The following is a 20,760-nucleotide window of genomic DNA, read 5'->3' on the forward strand; positions in this document are numbered from 1 at the left end:
AGAACTCACGCTCCTTCAACCTCACACAAATGAAGCAAAATGTACACATTTAGTTAAAACAAACACAAAAAATTTTTATTTTAGGAAGATTTTTATAACACAACATAATTTTTTACATACATGGAAAATTAAAGCAAGCATACATTTTCTTTCTATCTTAAAATATAAATAACATGTACTATGTACTATGTATCTTTCTGTAGAAGACAATATGCTGGAAATAGGGATAACAAAGATGGCACTGCCTTTGTTGGAAGTGTGTTGGCCAAGCCTCCAGTACCATAAGGACCATTCACACTTTGGAATTAATGGGTGGAATTCTGTCAGTGATTCCAAATCACATAGCAATCGCTGCATAATGCTTTACCTACATTTGTGTGCCATTCATTCTAAATGGATTTTTGCCAGGGCTATCATCCAACAGAATCACAAGCAATCACAGCAAAATATAAAACAGGAAAAAATCTGTGCTAGGTCAAGCAAAAAGAAGAAAAAGGTAAGCAGCTACTTAACCAACTATGATACCAGCTGTAAATGATCCAAAAATTTGAAGCGGTGTTAAATCCTAATAGTGCAATCGTGAATAATCATGTTGTAAATAATGTGGCATGAAAACAACTAAACATGCGATAAAATTATGAGCAAAATATATCATTGAAAAAAATCAATCATATGAAAGTGATATAATGAAATAGATGCAAAAAAAGTGTTAGGTGAACATATAAAAGTCCTTTCAATGAGAAAAGTCCTTTTCAATATATAACAAAAGTGTCCATAAAGTGCAAAAAAGTGTAAAAGTACCGTTGATTGATGAAATCCACCACCAAGCACCAACACTTAGCATACGCTTCTTACCAGATAACATAGACCATAAATTATAATGGTCATAAAAGCACAAAATAACCCAGCATCCGAGATAGGCGATGGCTGCTCAGCAGCAGCTCCGAATGGATGGGGAATAAAAAAAATGAACAAGCATAGTGAAGCCTGCTAATATTTTATTTTCAATATATAAAAAGTACCTTCGATGAGTTGTAAAAAGGCACAAACGAGTAAAAAACCAGCAGACTGTCAGCTCTTGAGAAAGGAACACCGTGAGTGACGGCTAAGCAAGCGTGATGTCTTTAGTAACAGCCAATTCCGACGTGTTTCGTCATTGGTGACGTCTTCCCAAGGGAAGGCCGAACCTCAGGTACCTGAGCAGCCAAGCGTCAATTTGTGGTCTATGCTATCTGGTAAGAAGCGAATGCTAAATATTGGTGCTTGATGGTGGATTTTATCAATCAATGTTAATTATACACTTTTTTGCACTTTATGGCCACTTTTGTTTAATATTGAAAATGACTTTTTTCATTGAAAGGACTTTTTTATGTTCAACTAACACTGGATTTTGCATCTATTTCATTATATCACTTTCAACTGATTGATTCTTTTCAATGATATGTTTTGCTCAATATTTATACACTGCATGTTTAGTTGTTTTCATGCCACATTATTTACCATATGATTATTCATGATTGCACTATTAAGATTTAGCGCCGCTTTTTATTAATCACAGCAAAATGCACCTTCTAAAAATTACGTCTCTTCACCCAAAAAAGGAGCAAGAGCTCCATATGGGCTGCCCTATGTGCGGCACACAGAATCGCGTGAAAATCGGCCACACAAAATTACGAGTGGGAACCGCTACATGAAGTGTGAATGAGGCTGACAGAGACTCTGACATTTTCATCATTTAAGGCAAAGTAACAGGTTCATAAACTGTCACTCGCTGATACTCTTATCTTCTCTGCACGCCATTCCTCTACCACGGCCATTGGGAAATAACCAATGCTTCTGGATATAATTCTGGCCATAAATAGCTTGAATTTTAGCTTTCTGAGGTCCTGCTGAACTGACCGAAATCCAAGCTGTGGGTGACGGTGGAAAATGATCATCTGAACAGCGACTGTATCCTATAAGATGCAATGAATGTTTGGCAATGCCATTGTATTGAGGCAGCCATGAGTGCTCAAATATAATAGTGAAGCAGTGGAGACTCCTACATCCATGCTGTTAGTGTGATTTTTAGCCCTGTATGGCTACCTTAAGGGGGCAGGTGACCACCTCCCAGCATGGAGTGCACAGGCTTGAGCAGCCATTCGCCAGCCCTGGATATTATCACATGGGGAAAAGTAGGAAGTCATTAACCTTTTAATAAACTGAAACCATTCGTCACAACCCATATTTTGGGTTTGGGAGATGATAATTCTTTAAGGGAATGGAAGACCATTCGATAAAAGCCTATGCAGGGTTAGGTCTCTCCACTCCATTGGAGTGTCGGGAAGCATGGCAATGGTAAGCATGTGTCTACTTAAGGCTTTCACCTTTATTACTAAGAAGAATTTCCTAAAAATTGCACTAGAGTGTGCCTGCCACACATAATTCTCCCTCTGCCTAGCCGCCTAGCACTGTCATAATACCATACAAACATGATGGGATGGAGCTTAAAGAGACCTCGTCTGTAGTCTTCAAAAATGATATTCTTTTACAGGGTGCTTGTGGCCTAATTTTCCGAGACTAGCAATAAGATCTCTTTAACCAACTCAATCAAGCAGACTTTAAAACTTAACTCTTCAAACATTATGGAAGAACTAACAGAACTGGAAGATCTAAGTACAGGCACGCTTTATTAGGGTTATTCAACATACCGGTATAAAAGGCCATAGAGTTGTGGCAAGCGTAGTGCCCCATAGAAGCCAGACTTCAGCCAAATGTGGCCTAACTGAGCTTGTGGCTTCATTTTGGAAGATTGGCAATAAGAGATTGAGTTCTTATTGGCTGCTGTGGGCGTTTGTAATTAGCATTGCTCTTGACTTACTGAATAACCCTGCAAGATCTTTAACAGCTTTACTACAAAGTATCCAAAAAAATGTTTCAAACATATCCATTATATGTGGATTGAACTTTGATCTCCTTAAACAGAGAATAATATTAAACAAGGCACTTTATCCTGTAAAGACCAGTCTCTGAGCCATCTCGTCCATCTCAGCTCCCATCCAGTCTTGTTCATTACTTCTACTCTGCTCTCCTTAGATGGCATATGTACTCCAAAGGCTGAAACAGATAATAAGACATCAACTGTCAACCAAAAAGTGTATTGAGAATACTTTTTTAAATGTAGTGTTGGGCACAAACATCCAGTACAAATATGGAGCTTTTCCACTGCATGGCACCGAACGGTTCGGCTCGCTTTTGTGCTTTTCCACTGCATGGTACCGCATGGTACGGTGTTGGAACGGTTCGGTACAGTACGGCGGCGCTTTTCCACTACATGGAACCGAACAGTACGGCTCGCTTAAACAGTACCACCTCAGTTGTGGTTCCAAGAGGGCCGTACGGGTACCATATCCCACAATCCTTTGCATGCAGCCTTGACTGTTTGTCACTACTAGCCACCGATTGGTCAGAGAATCGTTGTTATCCCACCCACTTTACTTTAGTGGAAAACAAACCGTACCAAACCATACCGAACCGTTTTAACACCGTACCATGCAGGACCATGCAGTGGAAAACCAAACAGAGCCAAGCAGGGCCAAGTGGAGCCGAGCCGGTACTTGCAGTGGAAAAGTGCCAATAGACAGGCTAGATCTGTCTATACACTAAGCTTGGATAATGCATGTTTGCACCTGCCCTCTTATCTTGTTATCCCTCAGCAGGGCTGCTGATAAGGCAGTACAACTGGTCCTGTTGTACTGGGCCCAGGCCTCATCAGCTAAACATGGGGGCCCAAGGCAACTTTATTGTTGATTTCTGCCTAAATGAATAAATGGATTTTACTAGACCACACCTTGCTCCTACTTGCTTACTAGGGCTTAAATTTTATTTCAGATCAACAGAGGAGCCCAGGAGGTGGGACGTGTTTTCACTGTCGTGGTGAAGGGGGGTAAAGTCCGTGCCACAGTTACTCTGCACCCTGGGGGGTGGGGGGTATTGGAGGGGGCCCATCAGCAATTTCTACCATCGACCCTTTCCCTCAGGAACTATAAGGATATCTAAAGTATATTGGACATACTGAGGGAGATTTTCTAAAACTGTTGCACTCAGAATCTGGTGCAGCTGTGCTCGGTAGCCAATCAGCTGCTAACTACTACTTAAACTCCCTTCCTTCCCAGACCAACAAATAGAGCTTTCTTTTGGTAGTATTTGATCACCGCCAGGTTTTTTCTTTTTTGGTGCACAAATAAAAAAAGACGGAAAAGTTTGAAAAAAAAAAAATTTTTTTTGTTTAGGTTATAAAATTTTGTAAATAGATACGTTTTTTCCTGCACTGATGATGCCGCACTGACAGGCACTGATGAGGAGACACTGATGGGGTGGCACTGATATGCAGCACTGATGGGCACTGATAGATAGCACTGATATGCAGGATTGGTGGGCACTGATAGGCAGCGCTGATGGGCACTGATAGGCAGCACTGATGGGCACTGATCGGTGGCAGTGATAGGTGGCACAGATCAGCACTGATGGGCGGCACTGATGTACACTGATAGGTAGCACTGGTGGGCAATAATGGGCACTGGTGGGCGGCACTGATAGATGGCAATAATGGGAATTGGTGGGCAGCACTGATAGATGGCATTGGTGGGCAGCACTGATAGGGAGGGCACCACTGGCAGGCTCTCTGAGCCCTGTTTGCCATCCCTGGTGGCCATGGTGGGCATCCCTGGTGGTCATGGGTGGGCATCCCTGGTGGCTCTAGTGGCACCCCCCCTCCCAGGGCTGCACTGGTAATCAATGTTCTGATTACCAGCACAGACCCCCCCTGTGATCAGTGAGTAATTAGAAATACTCACTGATCCCCCCCAGCTGCAGTATCGATCCTCTCTTCTTCTCCTCACTGACAGGATCTGTCAGGAGGAGAAGAGATCAAAGCCGTTACAACGGCTGTCTTTAGGTTACATGACAGCTGTGATTGGACACAGCCGTCATTTGATCAGGAGGGCCAATCACAGGGCCCTCCTGCCGCATCTTGTTGCTCTGTGTTTCCGAGGGACACAGGCGATCTCGCTCCTTCTGAAGGACGTTCCGGAACATCCGATCAGAAGGACGAGACTCCCAAGCGGCCGTATATATACAGTGGCCGGGTGGGAGGTGGTTACTAAAGCTTTGACAATAAAAACTGGGAGCTGATTGGTTTCTATGCAGAGTTGCACCAGATTTTGTACTCCACGGTTTTAGTAAACCAACCCCCCTGTATATAAGCTATTATTAAGTCATATTCATCTGCCAAAGACTTACTTGTGCTGATACTGAGGATCTGCACTGTGTGTCAAGAGGATCTGTTTTATGTCCTGTGGTGGTATTAGGCCCAGATCCTGTGCTCTCTGCCAGCGCTCCATCCTTGAGATACCTGAAGGTGATTAAACTTAATTAAATAACAGGTAAATAATAATAAAAACAACAATAAAAACAAATTCAAAATCCACCTTTGCAGTGCCCCCCTGCACTGGAAAGGATTTAGGGCCCTTTCACACGGGCTTTCTGATCAGGTCCGTCTGTCAGTTTTTCAGGTGGACCTGATCGGATGCTCCCTGCACCCCTTTGGAGCGGTGGATGTCAGTGGTGACATGTCCGCTGACATCCGCTGCTATCCGATCCTATTTTTTCATCCGTCTGGAGGGTCGGATAGGATCGAATGAAAACAGACAGGCGATCCGTTTTCATCCGATCTCCCATAGAGGAGAGCGGGATTCTGACAGCTCCGTCTCAGCACAGTGAGCGGAGACAGATCTGTCATCCGCCTGCTCAGTGCGGATCAATGGATCGATCCCGGCTGAGCAAAACTGAGTCCGCCGGGTGGAAAGCCTGTGTGAAAGGATTCTTACAAGAACTTTTATTGAGAAATTCCAACATTTACTACAAAGAACGTAGCATACAAGGAACTATTATTAGCTGGATACAGGGAAAGGCAGGAAAAGGATCACATACAGCACAACCCAATAATGACACATCAAAAAAGAAAAAAAAAATGGTTTACAGGGAGACATTAGTACAGTAAATCCCAGAGGAATGGTAAATGCCACAGGTGCAATGATAACTAAAAAGGTGACAGCACTAAGGAACCAACTGAAAATAGAAGGGAGTCTCACAGTGCATCCACAATTTCTTAACCACTTAAGCCCCGGAAGATTTTACCCTCTTCCTGACCAGGGCCTATTTTGCGATTCAGGTACATCACTTTGCCTGTGAGGGGCTGACCGCCGCCGTATATAGTCGGGCGGCGGTCGGCAAGTGGTTAAACAGGACATGAATGCTTAAACAAACCAAAATGGGAAGGGGAAGGGAAAGGTGGAAAGGGACTAAAACCACTGACTTGGGTGCTAGCACATGCCACTCAGGGCTGTAGGCGCTGCAAGGGTTAAATGTTCATTTAGTCTAGAAGAAAGGATTCATTTCCTATCATTTGCATATAATTGGGTATTCTTTGAAAAAGGTAACTTTAACTTTGTTAAAATTCACATTCACTAAGATATGTGAAAACGCAGTTTACAAAGTGGAATTTCCCCTTTAAAGTGAACATGCTCTTTACCTTTAGCAGGTCAACCCTAATTAGCGCGTGGGGAGCACTGTAAGGGCTAAATGTTTGTTTAGGTTTTACTTACCCAATCCTTCACTCTTGCAGCAGCCAGTGCTCCCCTACGCTCCAGTGATGGACTGTTCCCCATTATCCTCACACCCAAAACAAGGCTATGGAGCTTGCATTGGATCTGGAAAATATTAAAACAACTTTAGGCTGCTAGGGCTGTGAGAACTGGACCCAGTAGGAGCAGAGGATCGGGTAAATAAAATTGTTTTTTTTTTTTTTGTTCTCCTAAACCTAAAAGAGCATTTAAGCCTTGCAGTGTAGGGACAGCTCCACTGCAAAAGAGGATTTTTACTTTCTCTGGGATTCAGCTTTAAGCAAAATTCATTAAAACTGTTAAGATTTATGCCCATTTTTGTATTGTCTGCTACGCTCCATCCTTTTCTGTATGACCTAGAAGGAAAAGGAATTGGCAGCACTCCAGGTTGAGTCAAAATCTAGATTTATTGACTGGACATCCAAATATGACAATCGTGACAAGGTAGACGCGTTTCACACACTGACTGTGTGCTTAATCATAATGATTAAGCACACAGTCAGTGTGTGAAACGCATCTACCTTGTCACGATTGTCATATTTGGATGTCCAGTCAATAAATCTGGATTTTGACTCAACCTGGAGTGTTGCCAATTCCTTTTCCTTTATCAAGTTTCCACGGAGGCGAGCCGGGGCATGCACCGCTGTGAGTCATCAGGCAATTACACCACCTTGAGCAGTGAGTTCTTGTCTCCTCAATTGCCTCCCCTGCCTAGATGGGTTAACCAAAAACGCCTATGAGGCCCAGTTACTGTAAAGAAATATCCTGATGTCTCACCTGTACAAGGTCCAAAATTCCAATCCAGGTCAAACAGGATAAGCTTCTCGAGTGGGGTTAGTTTTGGGAGTGGAGCATCTATAGGACCAAAAAAAAAAATATATATATAATCATCAATATGTCTGCAAATAGAAAAGCTGGCTAATATCACTGGCTTATATCATGGCTGCACCTCTATAAGTTCTGTTTAGAACTTATAGAGGTGCAGTACATGTTGCAGAGCGGATCATTTATCTGAGACCTTATGTTTACGGATCCCCTGGCAGCTGGATCTAAGAGCATGTGATATTATTGCGATCAAAGAATACACATGAACGTATCACATCAGAATACACATACACAAATGCTAATATACCTTAAAACTCTCATCATCTCACCATCTTTTTGGACTTTAGTATGCATCTATACTTGATGCATCAATGGCTTCCCAAGCACCCACCAGGAACAAGTTGACAGATATGGAGTTCTGACTTTTCTTTGACTTTACTTGCTGTATGTATGTTTTGAATCTGTGTGGTCTCATTCACACCGGCATACCGATCGTACACCAGAGCGAAGGGTTGTCTACACCCACTCAGGATGCATAGGTGTTCAATGCAAGCAACCTGTTAAAAACAATTTAAAGCAGGCATAAACCCGGCTTGGTCATTTTTACCTGCAAGTAACCCTATAGGAAGGCTTACCTGTAGGTAAAATTAATATCTCCTAAACCTGCATGGTTTAGGAGATATTCACCCTGCATGCAGCCAGTGACATCACGGGCGCATGCGCTCTGAAGGTCCGGCATACCTTGGCGGAACTTCAGAGCTTCCTGCTGCAGGAGTGACGTCATCCCAGCTCTGGCTATGTGTGAACCCCTAAAAAAGACAGGGGGAACATGTCAGCCCTCTCAGCTGTGACAGTGCAGCACTGGAGGGCTGCATTCCAAGGTGAGTATTTCATAATGTGCTAGTATGCGATGCATCCTAGCATATTATGCCATTGCCTTGCAGTTTACAACTATTTTAATTAGTGATGGATATGCTTTGATAAGAACCACATCCCTAAAATACGAATGCACAAATTTGTAAACCTCCAGCGCGCTTCTTGCATTAAGGTTAAAAATGTTTAAAAAGAGGTTGTAAACTCATTTAAATTTTTTTTTTTTACAACCTGAAAGAGAAACCCATAATGAGCTAGTATGCATCGCATACTAGCTCATTATGAAATACTTACCTTAGAACGAGCCCCCGCCGTGCCGCCTGCTTACCTGTATGACGGGCGACATGTTCAGTCCTCCGTCTTCCGGGATCGTGGCATCCGGCCATCTGATTGGCCGGAGCCGCGGTGACGTCACTCCCGCGCACGCGTGCAGGAGCCGACGGTCACGGCACGGGACTCTGAAGGAATGGCACCAGCGGCCGTTCCTTCAGAGTGCATTCGCCAGTGACGTCACTGGCTGCATGTAAGGTAAATATCTCCTAAACGGTACATGTATAGGAGATATTTACAGTATCTATAGGTAAGCCTTAGCATAGGCTTACCTATAGGCAGTGCTTTAAGTGGCCCAAAAGAGGTGCCGGTACTCTATTTTATAGCCTATAATTTTTTTTTTTTGATGACTCCCCTCATCCCCTGAGGTAACAAGTTGTGTTACTAACAACAACTAACTATATTGAAGGGGTTTATATACAGCAGTCAACAGACAGACAACCTTATAAACAATAATAAATCCTTTTATTCGTTTGTGGATTTGCTTGAGCTAGAAAGAGCTACTGAACATAAATAAAATGTGCAAATGCCGGATTTTGAAAAAATACCCTTAGAAAGAGCTACTGAACATAAAATTTGCAAAAGGGTATTGAAATTTTTTTAACAAAATGTACATAAAATAAATTAAAACATACCATAGAACAGTAGAACATAAACTTTGTCTTGAAGTCTTGAAGATGGTTCAGTTCTTTACCCTGAAAAATAAACAAAAGCAGATTCAGCAAAATACAATCGCAGTACATCAAATGAAAAAAAAAGAAGTACTGTACAAATAATTTTTACCTAGAAAAGGCTCCAGCACGTTTTGGGCTCCACTTTCCTTGCACTTTGGGCTTCACAGTTTGTGGATGCTGCACTTCTCCTCCCTAGTGCCAACCATGTCTGCACATATTTTTGTGCATTAAACTGATCCAAGGGTGGTCCGTTGCATTTCAGGAAGATCAGATTTGAAAGCCTTTTGATGTCGAGAGAGTTTCTTTTATCTGTCAAAGTATCATTCATTGAGCTGAAAGCTCGCTTGCATTCACTTGTTGATACTGCAATGGTGTGGACGGCTTTAAGAAGAGGCTTCAGGGCTTCTGGTGTCTTGGAAGCTTTTAGGTCTTTATACTCCCTAAATCCTAGGACACTTTCCCTCTCCCCAACTCTGAATCTCTGACATAAACGTCTGACTGCTGCATCCCCATATTGAATATCTAGAGATGCCGGCCATGAGTCAGATTGGAGGACCTTGATGTCTGAGAGGAGGTGACTATCTGTCTTTTCAGATGACGAGGTTCTACTGACATGTGAGGAACTTGGAGTCATCCCTCACTTAACATTTTCAGCAAGGCTACAGAAAAATTGCCCAGGGTTGATTTTTATAACCCTCTCATTTTCATGCAGGCATACATTTCTGAAGATTTTCTTCTTTTCAGCTTCAATGGCAGTTTGTGTGTAGGGACCAGGTGTGGATACCATTGACTCAAACACCCGGATTTGTCGGTCCAGCTGCCTGTCGGCTTGATCCAAAGTCATGTCCCGTCTCTGGAGCATTCTTGAGAGGTCACTGAGTTCTGTGAGAGCGTCATACATGATGCCAAGATTGACCACAAAAGAAACAGTAGTGAGAACATCATTGAGTCCTTTGTATTTTGCTCTCTCTCTTGAATCCCTGCTGGTATCAGCAGCAGCACTTGTAAAGTGTACCTGCAGAGCTTGGTAGTTCTCCCACACTGCTTTCACTGTTCTTTCACTTGAAGCAACCCAACGCACTGATAAAACACGGCCTATCACAAGGAGGCGCTGTTCAACATTGTGAGCACACTCGGTCAACTCCCTTTGGTTTTTTGGGGATGCGTGGTAGAGGGAGTAAAGTTGATCTAAAAATATTTTAAAGTGGTTGATTCCTCCTACCTCCTTCAAAACATCACAAACTGCCAGTTCCAGTCTGTGATTGGAACAATGCCAGACAAACAGGTAAGGGAATTTCGAGCAAAGCTGCGCAGCAACTCCCGCTTTCCTCCCAAGCATCACTGAGGCTCCATCACAAGCAAATGCCAACAAATGTTCCTGTAAGGGTCAAAGCCATTGTTATGAAGACATCCTAACAGTGCTTCAGTGATGTCCTTTGCTGTGGTCCCCTGCAGCTCAAAAAATATTGTGTCTGGCTGTTCACTAGAAATAGCTGACCGCAGGCACACGACAAGCACAGACTTTCCACTTATTGTAGTGGATTCATCAATGAGCACACACAATTTTCTGTCATTCATCACTATGTCATTCACTACTTTCTTTTTCATTTCAGCTGCAATGTGATCCAGTATATTTGCACATGAGTTATTAGAGTGCAAAACTCTGCCCATCTTGACCCCATTTAAGACTTGCAACTGGACATCTATTGGCAGGTCTGTAAAGGGACGCCCATGCTTGCCAATCTTATAAGCTGTTCTAAACACATTGCAAGTTGAATCGTATTCAGCCTTTCTCATAGCTTCAATGTGTTTTTGCATTGTATTTTCTTTTGCCTTCTCTTTTATTTCAACAGCTTTCTTGTGATAAATTGAGTCTCTGTGCTCTTTTATTTTCTTTCGTAGTGAGGTTTGTTGTGCAGCCTTGTCCCTTCCAAAAGATGAGATTAAGCACCCACTCCACTCCTGCGACACTCTCTGCCCTTGCTGCATGTCCACGACGCGAGCACAAACTTGACTACACACCCTACATCCCAACTTGTGATTTCTGCTCATCAGCCACTTGTAATTTGTGGAGAAATACTGGACTTGTGCTTGGGACCAACATTCTGGCCACTCATGATCGCTAACGCAGCTGTTGTCATCAGAAGCGATGTCATTCTCGTCCTCGACTGCGGCACAAGTGCTGCTTTCATTAGCTTGAGTCTGACCTGCAGCGTTATCATTCTGGCTTGGTGGGGTGTCAGCCAGCGAGTCATCTGATTCAAGTTCTGACCGTGTTCTTTTAGTACTCTGAAGCCAGGAGAGCATATTAAGTGTTGTTCTTCACAGTCACACTGTATTAGGTATTATTATTAGGTATTATTATTCTTACCGAGCAGTGCACCCTCTGCCCCTATAAAATAAAAAAAAAATCAGTGCAAAAACCACAAAAAATAAAGAATAATAAAACAAGCCAGAAAACTCCGCCGCAATCATTCAGTATTTACACATTACACCAGTGAATATATACCAAAAATCAATAATGCCGCGCCAAAGAAATAGTGACCGAATAAATAAATACAAATCTAAAGAATTCTTACTTGAGTGGTAAATCAATACTGTGAACCATGCAAACTAAAGTGCATATAAATAAAATCACATATAAATAAGGCTCCGTTCACATGTGGGCGTTTTTGGAGCGTTTTTCTGCTCACTAATCAGCTCTCAAAACGCCCAACAAGACAAATCCCATTCATTGCAATGACCCCTGTTCACATCTGAGCGTTTTGACGCCCTAAGGAAAACGCCCAACGCTCAAAAAAGTACTTGAGCTTCTTTTTGGGCAGATCACAGGCGTTTTGTCCCATAGACCTCAATGTAAAGTGATATTTGGCGTTTCACAGGCTTTTTCCAAGCGTTTAGTTGCTCCTGATCAGCTCAAACAGCACAACTCTCCACCCAGCTCTCCACCCAGGTCTCCATTACCTTGGCATGCCTCTGCTGTGAGCACATTTTCCTGAAACATGGAGAACAGCAGTTAGGCAGTTTAGGTGACCAGACCCTGCCATACCAAGGTGACCGTAATGGAGCACATTTTCCTGAAACATGGAGAACAGCAGTTAGGCAGTTTAGGTGACCAGACCCTGCCATACCAAGGTGACCGTAATGAACTGACTTAGCCTGCTGCCATACCAGGGTGACCGTAATGTAGTTTAGGTGAACTGACTCTGCTATGCCAAGGTGACCAAACTCAAGGTGACTGTGAACTGACTCTACTATGCCAGGGTGACCAAACTCTTCCATGCCAAGGTGACCGTAACGAAGTTTAGGTGAACTGACTCTGCTATGCCAGGGTGACCAAACTCTTCCATGCCAAGGTGACCGTAACGAACTGACTCTGCTATGCCAGGGTGACGAAACTCTTCCATGCCAAGGTGACCGTAACAAACTGACTCTGCTATGCCAGGGTGACCAAACTCTTCCATGCCAAGGTGACCGTAATGTATACGTAATGTATGATAAGACTATTCTGATATCAGGGCCATCACTGTATTCTAAGATAGGGTCATCAATTTATTCAGACATGAACCATAATACCATATGACACAAGACTATTCTAATATCAGAGCCTTCAGGTGCATTCTAACATGGGGCCATCACCTAATTCTGACATGAAGCATCTTACCATATGACACGAGACTATTCTAATATCAGAGCCTTCAGGTGTATTCTAAAAAAAAAAGGGGCCATCACCTAATTCAGACATGACCCATAATACCATATGACATTAGATTAGACTATTCTAATATTAGAGCCTTCAGCAGTGTATTCTAAAAAAAAAGGGGCCATCACCTAATTCAGACATGAACCAAAATATCATATGACAAACCTGAGACTATTCTAATATCAGAGCCTTCAGTGCATTCTAACATGGGGCCATCACCTTATTCCGACATGGACCATATCACCATATGACATGAGTGTCTCATGTCATATGGTGATATCAATGATATGGTCCATGTCGGAATAAGGTGATGGCCCCATGTTAGAATACACTGAAAGCTCTGATGTCAGAATAGTCTTATGATGAGACTATTCTAATATCAGGTTCACCATTCAGTCCTCACTCTATTCTGATACAAGGCCATCATGCTGTCATATAGGGCCTACACTATATTCTTACATGGGGTCACTCATCAGCACCATATTCTGATATAGATCCATCACTGGATTCTGACATGACTGAGGTTATCATTAAATTCTGACCTTGACAAAGCATTGACAAATATTTAGCCCCGGTTCACACTTGTGCGAGTGCCGGGTTCGCATGTAATGTCGGAGCGCACTGCTCCGACATTAAATGCGATCAGCTGTGCGGTGCGAGTTTAGCCATACAGTTTGTATGGCTAAATTCGCATCGCACCCGGAGCAAACACGCACAGGAGGCATTTTTGCAGCCGCATCAGAATCGTATCGCACAGCGGTTCACACTTGTGCGATCCGATCCTGTGCGAACTGCGCGATCGCACTGCGATATGCGATCAAACTGGGGGTGTCGTTAAGATTACATTGACACCCCCAGCGTATCGCATATGACAGTGTGAACTGCCGGGGGTGCGTGTGCGATGCGGGAACAGGCTGCGGATTCGCAGCCTTCCCGCACTCGCATAAGTGTGAACCGGGGCTGAGGGCCAGTTCACATTATTGCGAGTGCGGCGATCGCATGTAATTCGGAGCTCACTGCTCCTTCATTACATGCGATCGGATGTGCGGATGCGAGTTCAGCCATGTACTTTGTATAGGTGAATTTGCACTGTATCCGCAGCAAACTCGCACATGACCCTTTTTTCCAGCCGCATCAAGATCGGATCGCACAGTGGTTCACACTTGTGTGATCCGATCCTGTGCGAACTGTCAAGATTGCACTGCGATATGCGATCAAACTGGGGGTGTCATTAAGATTTAATTGACACCCCCTGCGTATCGCATATGGCAGTGTGAACTGCCAGATGTGCGTTTGCGACTTTTAGTCCCGGTTCACACTTGTGCGATGCGGCAAGGCTGCGAATTCGCAGCCTGTTCCCGCATCGCATCCGCACATCTGGCAGTTCACACTGCCATATGCAATACGCAGGGGGTGTCAGTTATATGTTAACGGTACCCCCAGTTTGATCGCATATTGCAGTGCGATCTGACAGTTCGCACAGGATTGGATCGCACAAGTGTGAACCACTGTGCGATCCGATCCTGCTGCGGCTGAAAAAAAGGGTCCTTTGAGTGCGGGTGCAGTGCGAATTTCAGCCATACAAAGTGTATGGCTGAATTCGCATGGGCACATCCGATCGCATGTAATGAAGGAGCAGTGCGCTTCGATATTACATGCGATCGCCGCAGCCGCACTAGTGTGAAGCGGCACGAAGCCAGGTTGGTTTTGGGCCTGGTAACTCACCTGATTTGTGCTTGTGGTGGTGGCAGGAAGGATGGCACAGCAGGGCACTGACTGTGGTGGCACTGGCAGGCCAGGCAGGTGATGTGGTGGCAGGTGGCAGGCCAGGACAAGGAGCGGCAGCCAGGCTTTACTGTCTCAGTGTCAGACAGTCAGGAGTCCACACCGCGCAGGGCACTGCTGGAGGAGGTGGGGGATGGAGCGGAGCACACTGTTTAGGCGCGCGGAGGAATAAGTTCCTCCTCCGCTGTGAATGCTGTGGCGGCGGGCGTATGACGTCACCGATACACAGGAGCAGAGGCAGAGCGGAGAGCGGTCAGCGGTGCGGCACATTGATGGATCATTTCCTGGTGTGTGAGTGACGTGACTCGTGTGTGTCTGCAGAGCGGCGCCCCCCCCTTTTCATCAGTGTGGATGGATCGGCCCTGCGTACCGGAACGCTAAAATTACGTTCTGGGCGCAGGGAGAGGTGGCGGTACTCGCAAAAGCTTTTTAAAGAAGTGGCGGTACTGAGTACTGCCTATAGGTACAACTTGCAGAGGAGGGTTTACTTCCTCTTTAAGCATCAGCATCCCCCCTCACCACCACCTTTTGTTACTAACCTGAGCCCTCATTCGATCCAGTGCCGTCTAGTCTGCAGCTATTTTCTCCCCTCACTTCTGGGTCTTGCTGGCTTTGCTGGGGCACCAGGAGCCATTGGCTTCCAGTGCTGTCACTCGAAGCCAGTGACAATGCACACAGCAGGTAAGTATAGACATTTTTTGTTATTTTTCTTAAAAAAATATTTACTTTTACAAGTGCTTTAAGGCTCAGTTCACACTGCCGCCACTTGGGATCAGACCTCTGAGACCCCAAGTCGCATGACATGTAAAATCCCATGTTAGTCAGTGAGATCTGTCCTAATTTGCCGACTTCTATTCAACTTCTGCTCATAGATTGCCCAAAAAAACTCGCCTGACTCAAACCCCATAGAGAATCTGTGGGGTATTGTCAAGAGGAAGATGAGAGACACCAGACTCAACAATGCAGATGAGCTGAAAGCCACTATCAAAGAAACCTGGGCTTCCATAACACCTCAGCAGTGCCACAGGCTGATGGCCTCCATGCCATGCCGCATTGATGCAGTAATTCATTCAAAAGGAGCCCCAACCAAGTATTGAGTGCATACTATACTGTACATGGACATACTTTTCAATAACCCAAAGTTTCTTTATTAAAAATCCTTTTTTTTTTTATTGGTCTTTTGTATTATTCTAATTTTCTGAGATACTGAATTTTGGGTTTTCACTAGCTGTAAGCCTTAATCATCAAAATTAAAAGAAAGAAATGCTTGAAATATATGATTCTGTGTGTAACGCATCTATATATAATATATGAGTTTCACTTTTTGAATTGAACTACTGAAATAAATGAGCTTTTTGATGATATTCTAATTTTATGAGATGCACCTATATATACAGTGAATGCCCCAGAGAATTCCCTACCTGCAGATGATTGGCCTGTGAGATGACAGCTTCCTTGTGGTCTCACACACACACATGTTCGGATCCTTGTCCAAGAACACCCTACTCCATCACTGCAAGAAGAATCCATATGCAGAAAATGATTTGTTTAACCCTCTGATTTCCTTTATCTTTAGTATTTAAAAATAAATGCATTATTAGCATTTGGATGATACATTTAGTGCAAGGCAACACTTTATAGCAAAATAATTTAGATATGTCTGTAGACTAGGACAACTGAAGAAGGACAGAGGTAATCACTTCCATAAGACGGACACTTAGTAATAATAATGTGGACCTTTCCCTACAATGGGCAAAGTACACCAAAAAATCATACACTGGTGACCGGTGGAGATCAGCACTGAATATAGCGAATCAGGGGACTGAATAGAAAATGAGATAAAATAAGAGCTCCAGACATATGACACTGACAGCAGCCCCTCTCTATGACCCCAGTGATCAACACTCACCTCCTGAGTCCTTCTTCTCATTCTGCACAGTCTTCTTCTTAGCTTTGCCACCCCCAGGCTGTGTCTGATCTGCCTCCCCCTTTACCAGGGTTTTTCCTCTTCTTTCAGCTCTCTTCTTGCTCTCTTCAGCATGTTTTACTACTGGCAGGCAATCTGTCAGCTTTCTCTTTCTGCCCATGATCCTATGCAGTGAGTCCTTCCTTTGCCTGGACTTGTTTGTTGTGTTTTTCCTCTCTCTTCCTTGTTGCTGGTTCAGTTCCCCCCCCCTGCAGCTGTTATTTCACCCTTGTCATCAGAGCATGGTTTTCTTATAAGCAATCAGCGCCATCTAGTGGATAATTAGGGTTAGTGCAGGACTGAAGTCTGCATAATGTCCAAACAAAAAATAAAACAGTTGTGCTACCGTATTATTATTATTATTATATAGGATTTATATAGCGCCAACAGTTTGCGCAGCGCTTTACAATGTGAGGGAAGACAATACAGTTAACATGCAAGTCGGTGTTGCAGCGCTGCTTCAATTAATAGTGAATAAAACTACATATAATGTGCAAATTCACATATAAATAAATCATGAGCAGTGATGCATCAAAATTCATAGAAATTCATAAAAATTGGTGAAAAAAAGATACATTACCTTTACTTCACGATTTCCCTTCACATGGTGTGCTGGGGGTGAGGTGACACAAGGAGTGCTGGGGGAAACTCTGGATTAACAGGCACCACCAAGGATCTTACCATCAGCATCTTAGAGTCCCATGCAAAGAGTGTGATCACCACTACATGCCTGTTTACAAGCACATTGTGGTAAGTAGAAAACCACACGAGGGAAACCCCCATCCAAGCACGGATTAAGCACAGAAGCACTTTATTTGCATTTTTTTGATGGACTAGATTATGGACTTTATGCAAATTTTTCTCACCAATTTTTATGAATTTCTATGAATTTTGATGCATCACTGCTCATTATTTATTTATATGTGAATTTGCACATTATATGTAGTTTTATTCACTATTAATTGAAGCTGCACTGCAACACCGACTTACATGATTTAACCACTTTACCACCGGAGGATTTTGCTGTCTTCCGTCCAGGCCACTTTTTGCGATTCGGCGCTGTGCGACTTTAACTGACAATTGCGCGGTCGTGCGACGCCGTACCCAAACTAAATTTACGTCCTTTTTTCCCCACAAACAGAGCTTTCTTTTGGTGGTATTTGATCACCTGTGCGATTTTTACTTTTTGCGCTATAAACAAAAAAAGAGCGTTTGTTTTGAAAAAATAACAATATTTTTCAAATTTTTTTATATGAAATTCCCCCCCAAAAAAATGTAAAAATCAAATTTTTTTTTAGTTTTTGGCCAATTTGTTTTATGCTACCTATGTTTAGTAAAAAAAATTGCAATAAGCATATTTTGATTGGTTTGCGCAAAAGTTATTGCGTTTACTAACTAAGGGAAAGATTTCTGTCATTTTTGGTGTTTTTTTTTTTAACGCGTAATGGTGGTGATCTGCGATTTTTTTTGCGGGACTGCGACATTGCGGCGGACAGATCGGACCCTTGACTGACATTTTTGACACTTTTGGGGGTACCAGTGACATTACTACAGTAATCAGTGCTATATATATGCACTGTTACTGTAAAAATGACACTGGCAGGGAAGGGGTTAATTTTATTGGAGAGGGAGGGGTTAATGTATGCCTGGTGCTTACTGACGTGTGGGGGGGGAGGTGACTGTGTGACAGAAGGACAGATCGGATGTCCAGCTATGCTGAACACTCCGATCTGTCAGTCCCTGTCACTATGGAGATCCGCCCGCTGTGTTTACACACAGCGGGCGGATCTCCAGACTCGATCCCCGACGATCGGGGCAGAGCAGCGGCAATCGCCGCTGCTCCTCCCCTGGCCCGACTCCCGCTGTGAATGAACACAGCGGGAGCGAGCCTCCGGCGGCGCGCGAGCGCCGCCCACAAGGGGCGGAGTCCAGCGACGTAGGTCTACGTCGCTGGACGGGATCGCGGCACTTTGCCGCAGTAGCCTCAATGTAAGCGGGGCTAAAGTGGTTAAAGAGCACTAGCACTTTATTTGCAACAACCAGCTCACGTATGCACAGACACCATTATTATATATTTTCAACCCTTTATTTGGTTTAGCACAAATTTCAGCACTTTATATTTTATATTTTAATTTTTTTACCACAAGCGCAAGGTTTTTATTGTTATAAAATACAGTTAACATACAATTCAATACAGGAGGAATTAGAGGGCCCTGCTCGTTAGAGCTTACAATCTAGAAGAAAGGTTCAAGTGAAACAAAAGCAATAACCGTGGGGGATGGGCTGATGGAGAAAATGGAGGTATAGTTGTTAGGTGTGGGTAGGAAATGGAGGTATAGTTATTAGGTGTGGGTAGGATAGGCTTCTCTGAAGAGGAGGGTTTTCAGAGATCACCTAAAAGCTAATAGAGTAGGAGATAATCGGACAGATAAGGGTAAGGAGTTCTATAGGATTGGAGAGGCTCTGGAAAAGTCCTGTAGGCGAGCATGGGAGGAGGTGACGAGGGGGCTACAGAGCAAGAGGTTTTAAGATGAACAAAGAGAGCGATTAGGTTGGTATTTAGAGACGGGGCTGGTGATGTAGCTGGGGGCTAAGCTGTGGATTGCTTTGTAAGATGTTGTTAGTATTTTGAATTTAATTCATTGAGTGAGCGGAAGCCAGTGGAGGGCATGACAGAGAGGAGCGGCGGACACTGAGCGATTGGTGAGGTGGATGAGTCTGGCGGCAGCATTCATGATGGATTGAAGGGGGAGGAGCCTGTGTAGAGGTAAGCCAATGAGAAGGGAATTGCAGTAGTCGAGGCGAGAGATGACCGGGGAGTGAACTAGAAGCTTTGTTGTGTCTTTGGTTAGAAAGGGGCGTATTTTGGAGATGTTGCGGAGGTTAAGGCGGCAAGATTTGGACAGCGATTGGATGTGGGGCTTGAAGGAGAGTTCAGAGTCCAGGACAACACCTAGGACCTTGGCATGGGGGATGGGCTGATGGTAATGCCATCAATATTGACAGAGAGATCAGGGGAGTGGGCACGTGGTAGAGGAAAAATTATTAGCTTGGTTTTAGATGGATTGAGTTTGAGGAAGTGGTGTGACATCCAGACCGATATATCTGATAGTAAATTAGTGATACGTGAGGAGACTGAGGGAAAGAGCTGAGGGGTGGATAAGTAGATTTAGGTAACGTCAGCATAAAGATCGTATAGGCACAGCTGACCCAGAGAGGTGTAGATTGAAAATAGGAAGGGTCCAAGAACAGAGCCTTGGGGGACCCCCAACAGAGAAGGGAAGAGGAGAGGAGGAAGTGGAATTGTGCATAACGCTAAAGGTGCGGTTGGATAAGTGGGAAGATAACCAGTGAAGAGTACAGTCACGGAGACCAAAGACGTGGAGTTTTTTTGAGGAGGAGGGGGTGGTCAACCGTATCAAAGGCAGCAGAAAGGTCCAGGAGTAGGAGTACAGAATAGTGTCCATTGGTTTTGGCCGTTAGTTGTGCTACCAGTGAATGGTCCACAGCAGTGCCAGGAGTCAGACAAGCTCATCTAGAGCCCAGGGTGAACATGCCAAAACACCCAAGATGTATGATTATATTACCATAAATCCCCCCTTCCTCCCAGAATAAATCTGCGCCTCTGCTGAAATCCCTTCTCCTGGCACAAATCTTCCCCCACACCCCCAACTTAAATCCTCTCTCTCCCCATATGCTCTCAGCACAACCCCCCCCCCCTCCAAAACAATACCTTCCCCATCCTACCACAACTCCTCTATCCCTCAAATTTCCCCTCTGAGCACAAATCCTCTCCCCATTCCAAATCCCCTCCTCCTAGCACACATACACCCCAATCATCCCTACAATTCTTACCCCCTACCACCCACCACATCCCCCCTCCCAACACAAATTTTCTCCCCCAATCTGCTTGTAGTGCCCCCCTACCTCATATAAAACCAC

The 20,760-nt window shown here is 44.1% G+C and overlaps 1 protein-coding gene across 1 annotated transcript; it reads right to left on the reverse strand.

The window, feature by feature from the left end:
• Positions 1-2,613: 2,613 nt before the first annotated feature.
• Positions 2,614-17,040, reverse strand: LOC309558114 (DNA polymerase delta subunit 4-like). The gene is made up of 4 exons (XM_082261089.1): positions 16,761-17,040; positions 7,440-7,519; positions 5,281-5,392; positions 2,614-3,096 (listed from the first exon to the last, which is right to left on the reverse strand). The coding sequence occupies exons 1-4, from the start codon at positions 16,937-16,939 to the stop codon at positions 3,072-3,074; spliced, it is 396 nt and encodes a 131-aa protein (XP_082117215.1). The 5' UTR covers positions 16,940-17,040; the 3' UTR covers positions 2,614-3,071.
• Between the last annotated feature and the right edge of the window lie 3,720 nt (positions 17,041-20,760).

This window comes from Pelophylax lessonae, assembly GCF_965119305.1.
Source record: "Pelophylax lessonae genome assembly, chromosome: 6".
Lineage (NCBI taxonomy): Eukaryota > Metazoa > Chordata > Amphibia > Anura > Ranidae > Pelophylax > Pelophylax lessonae.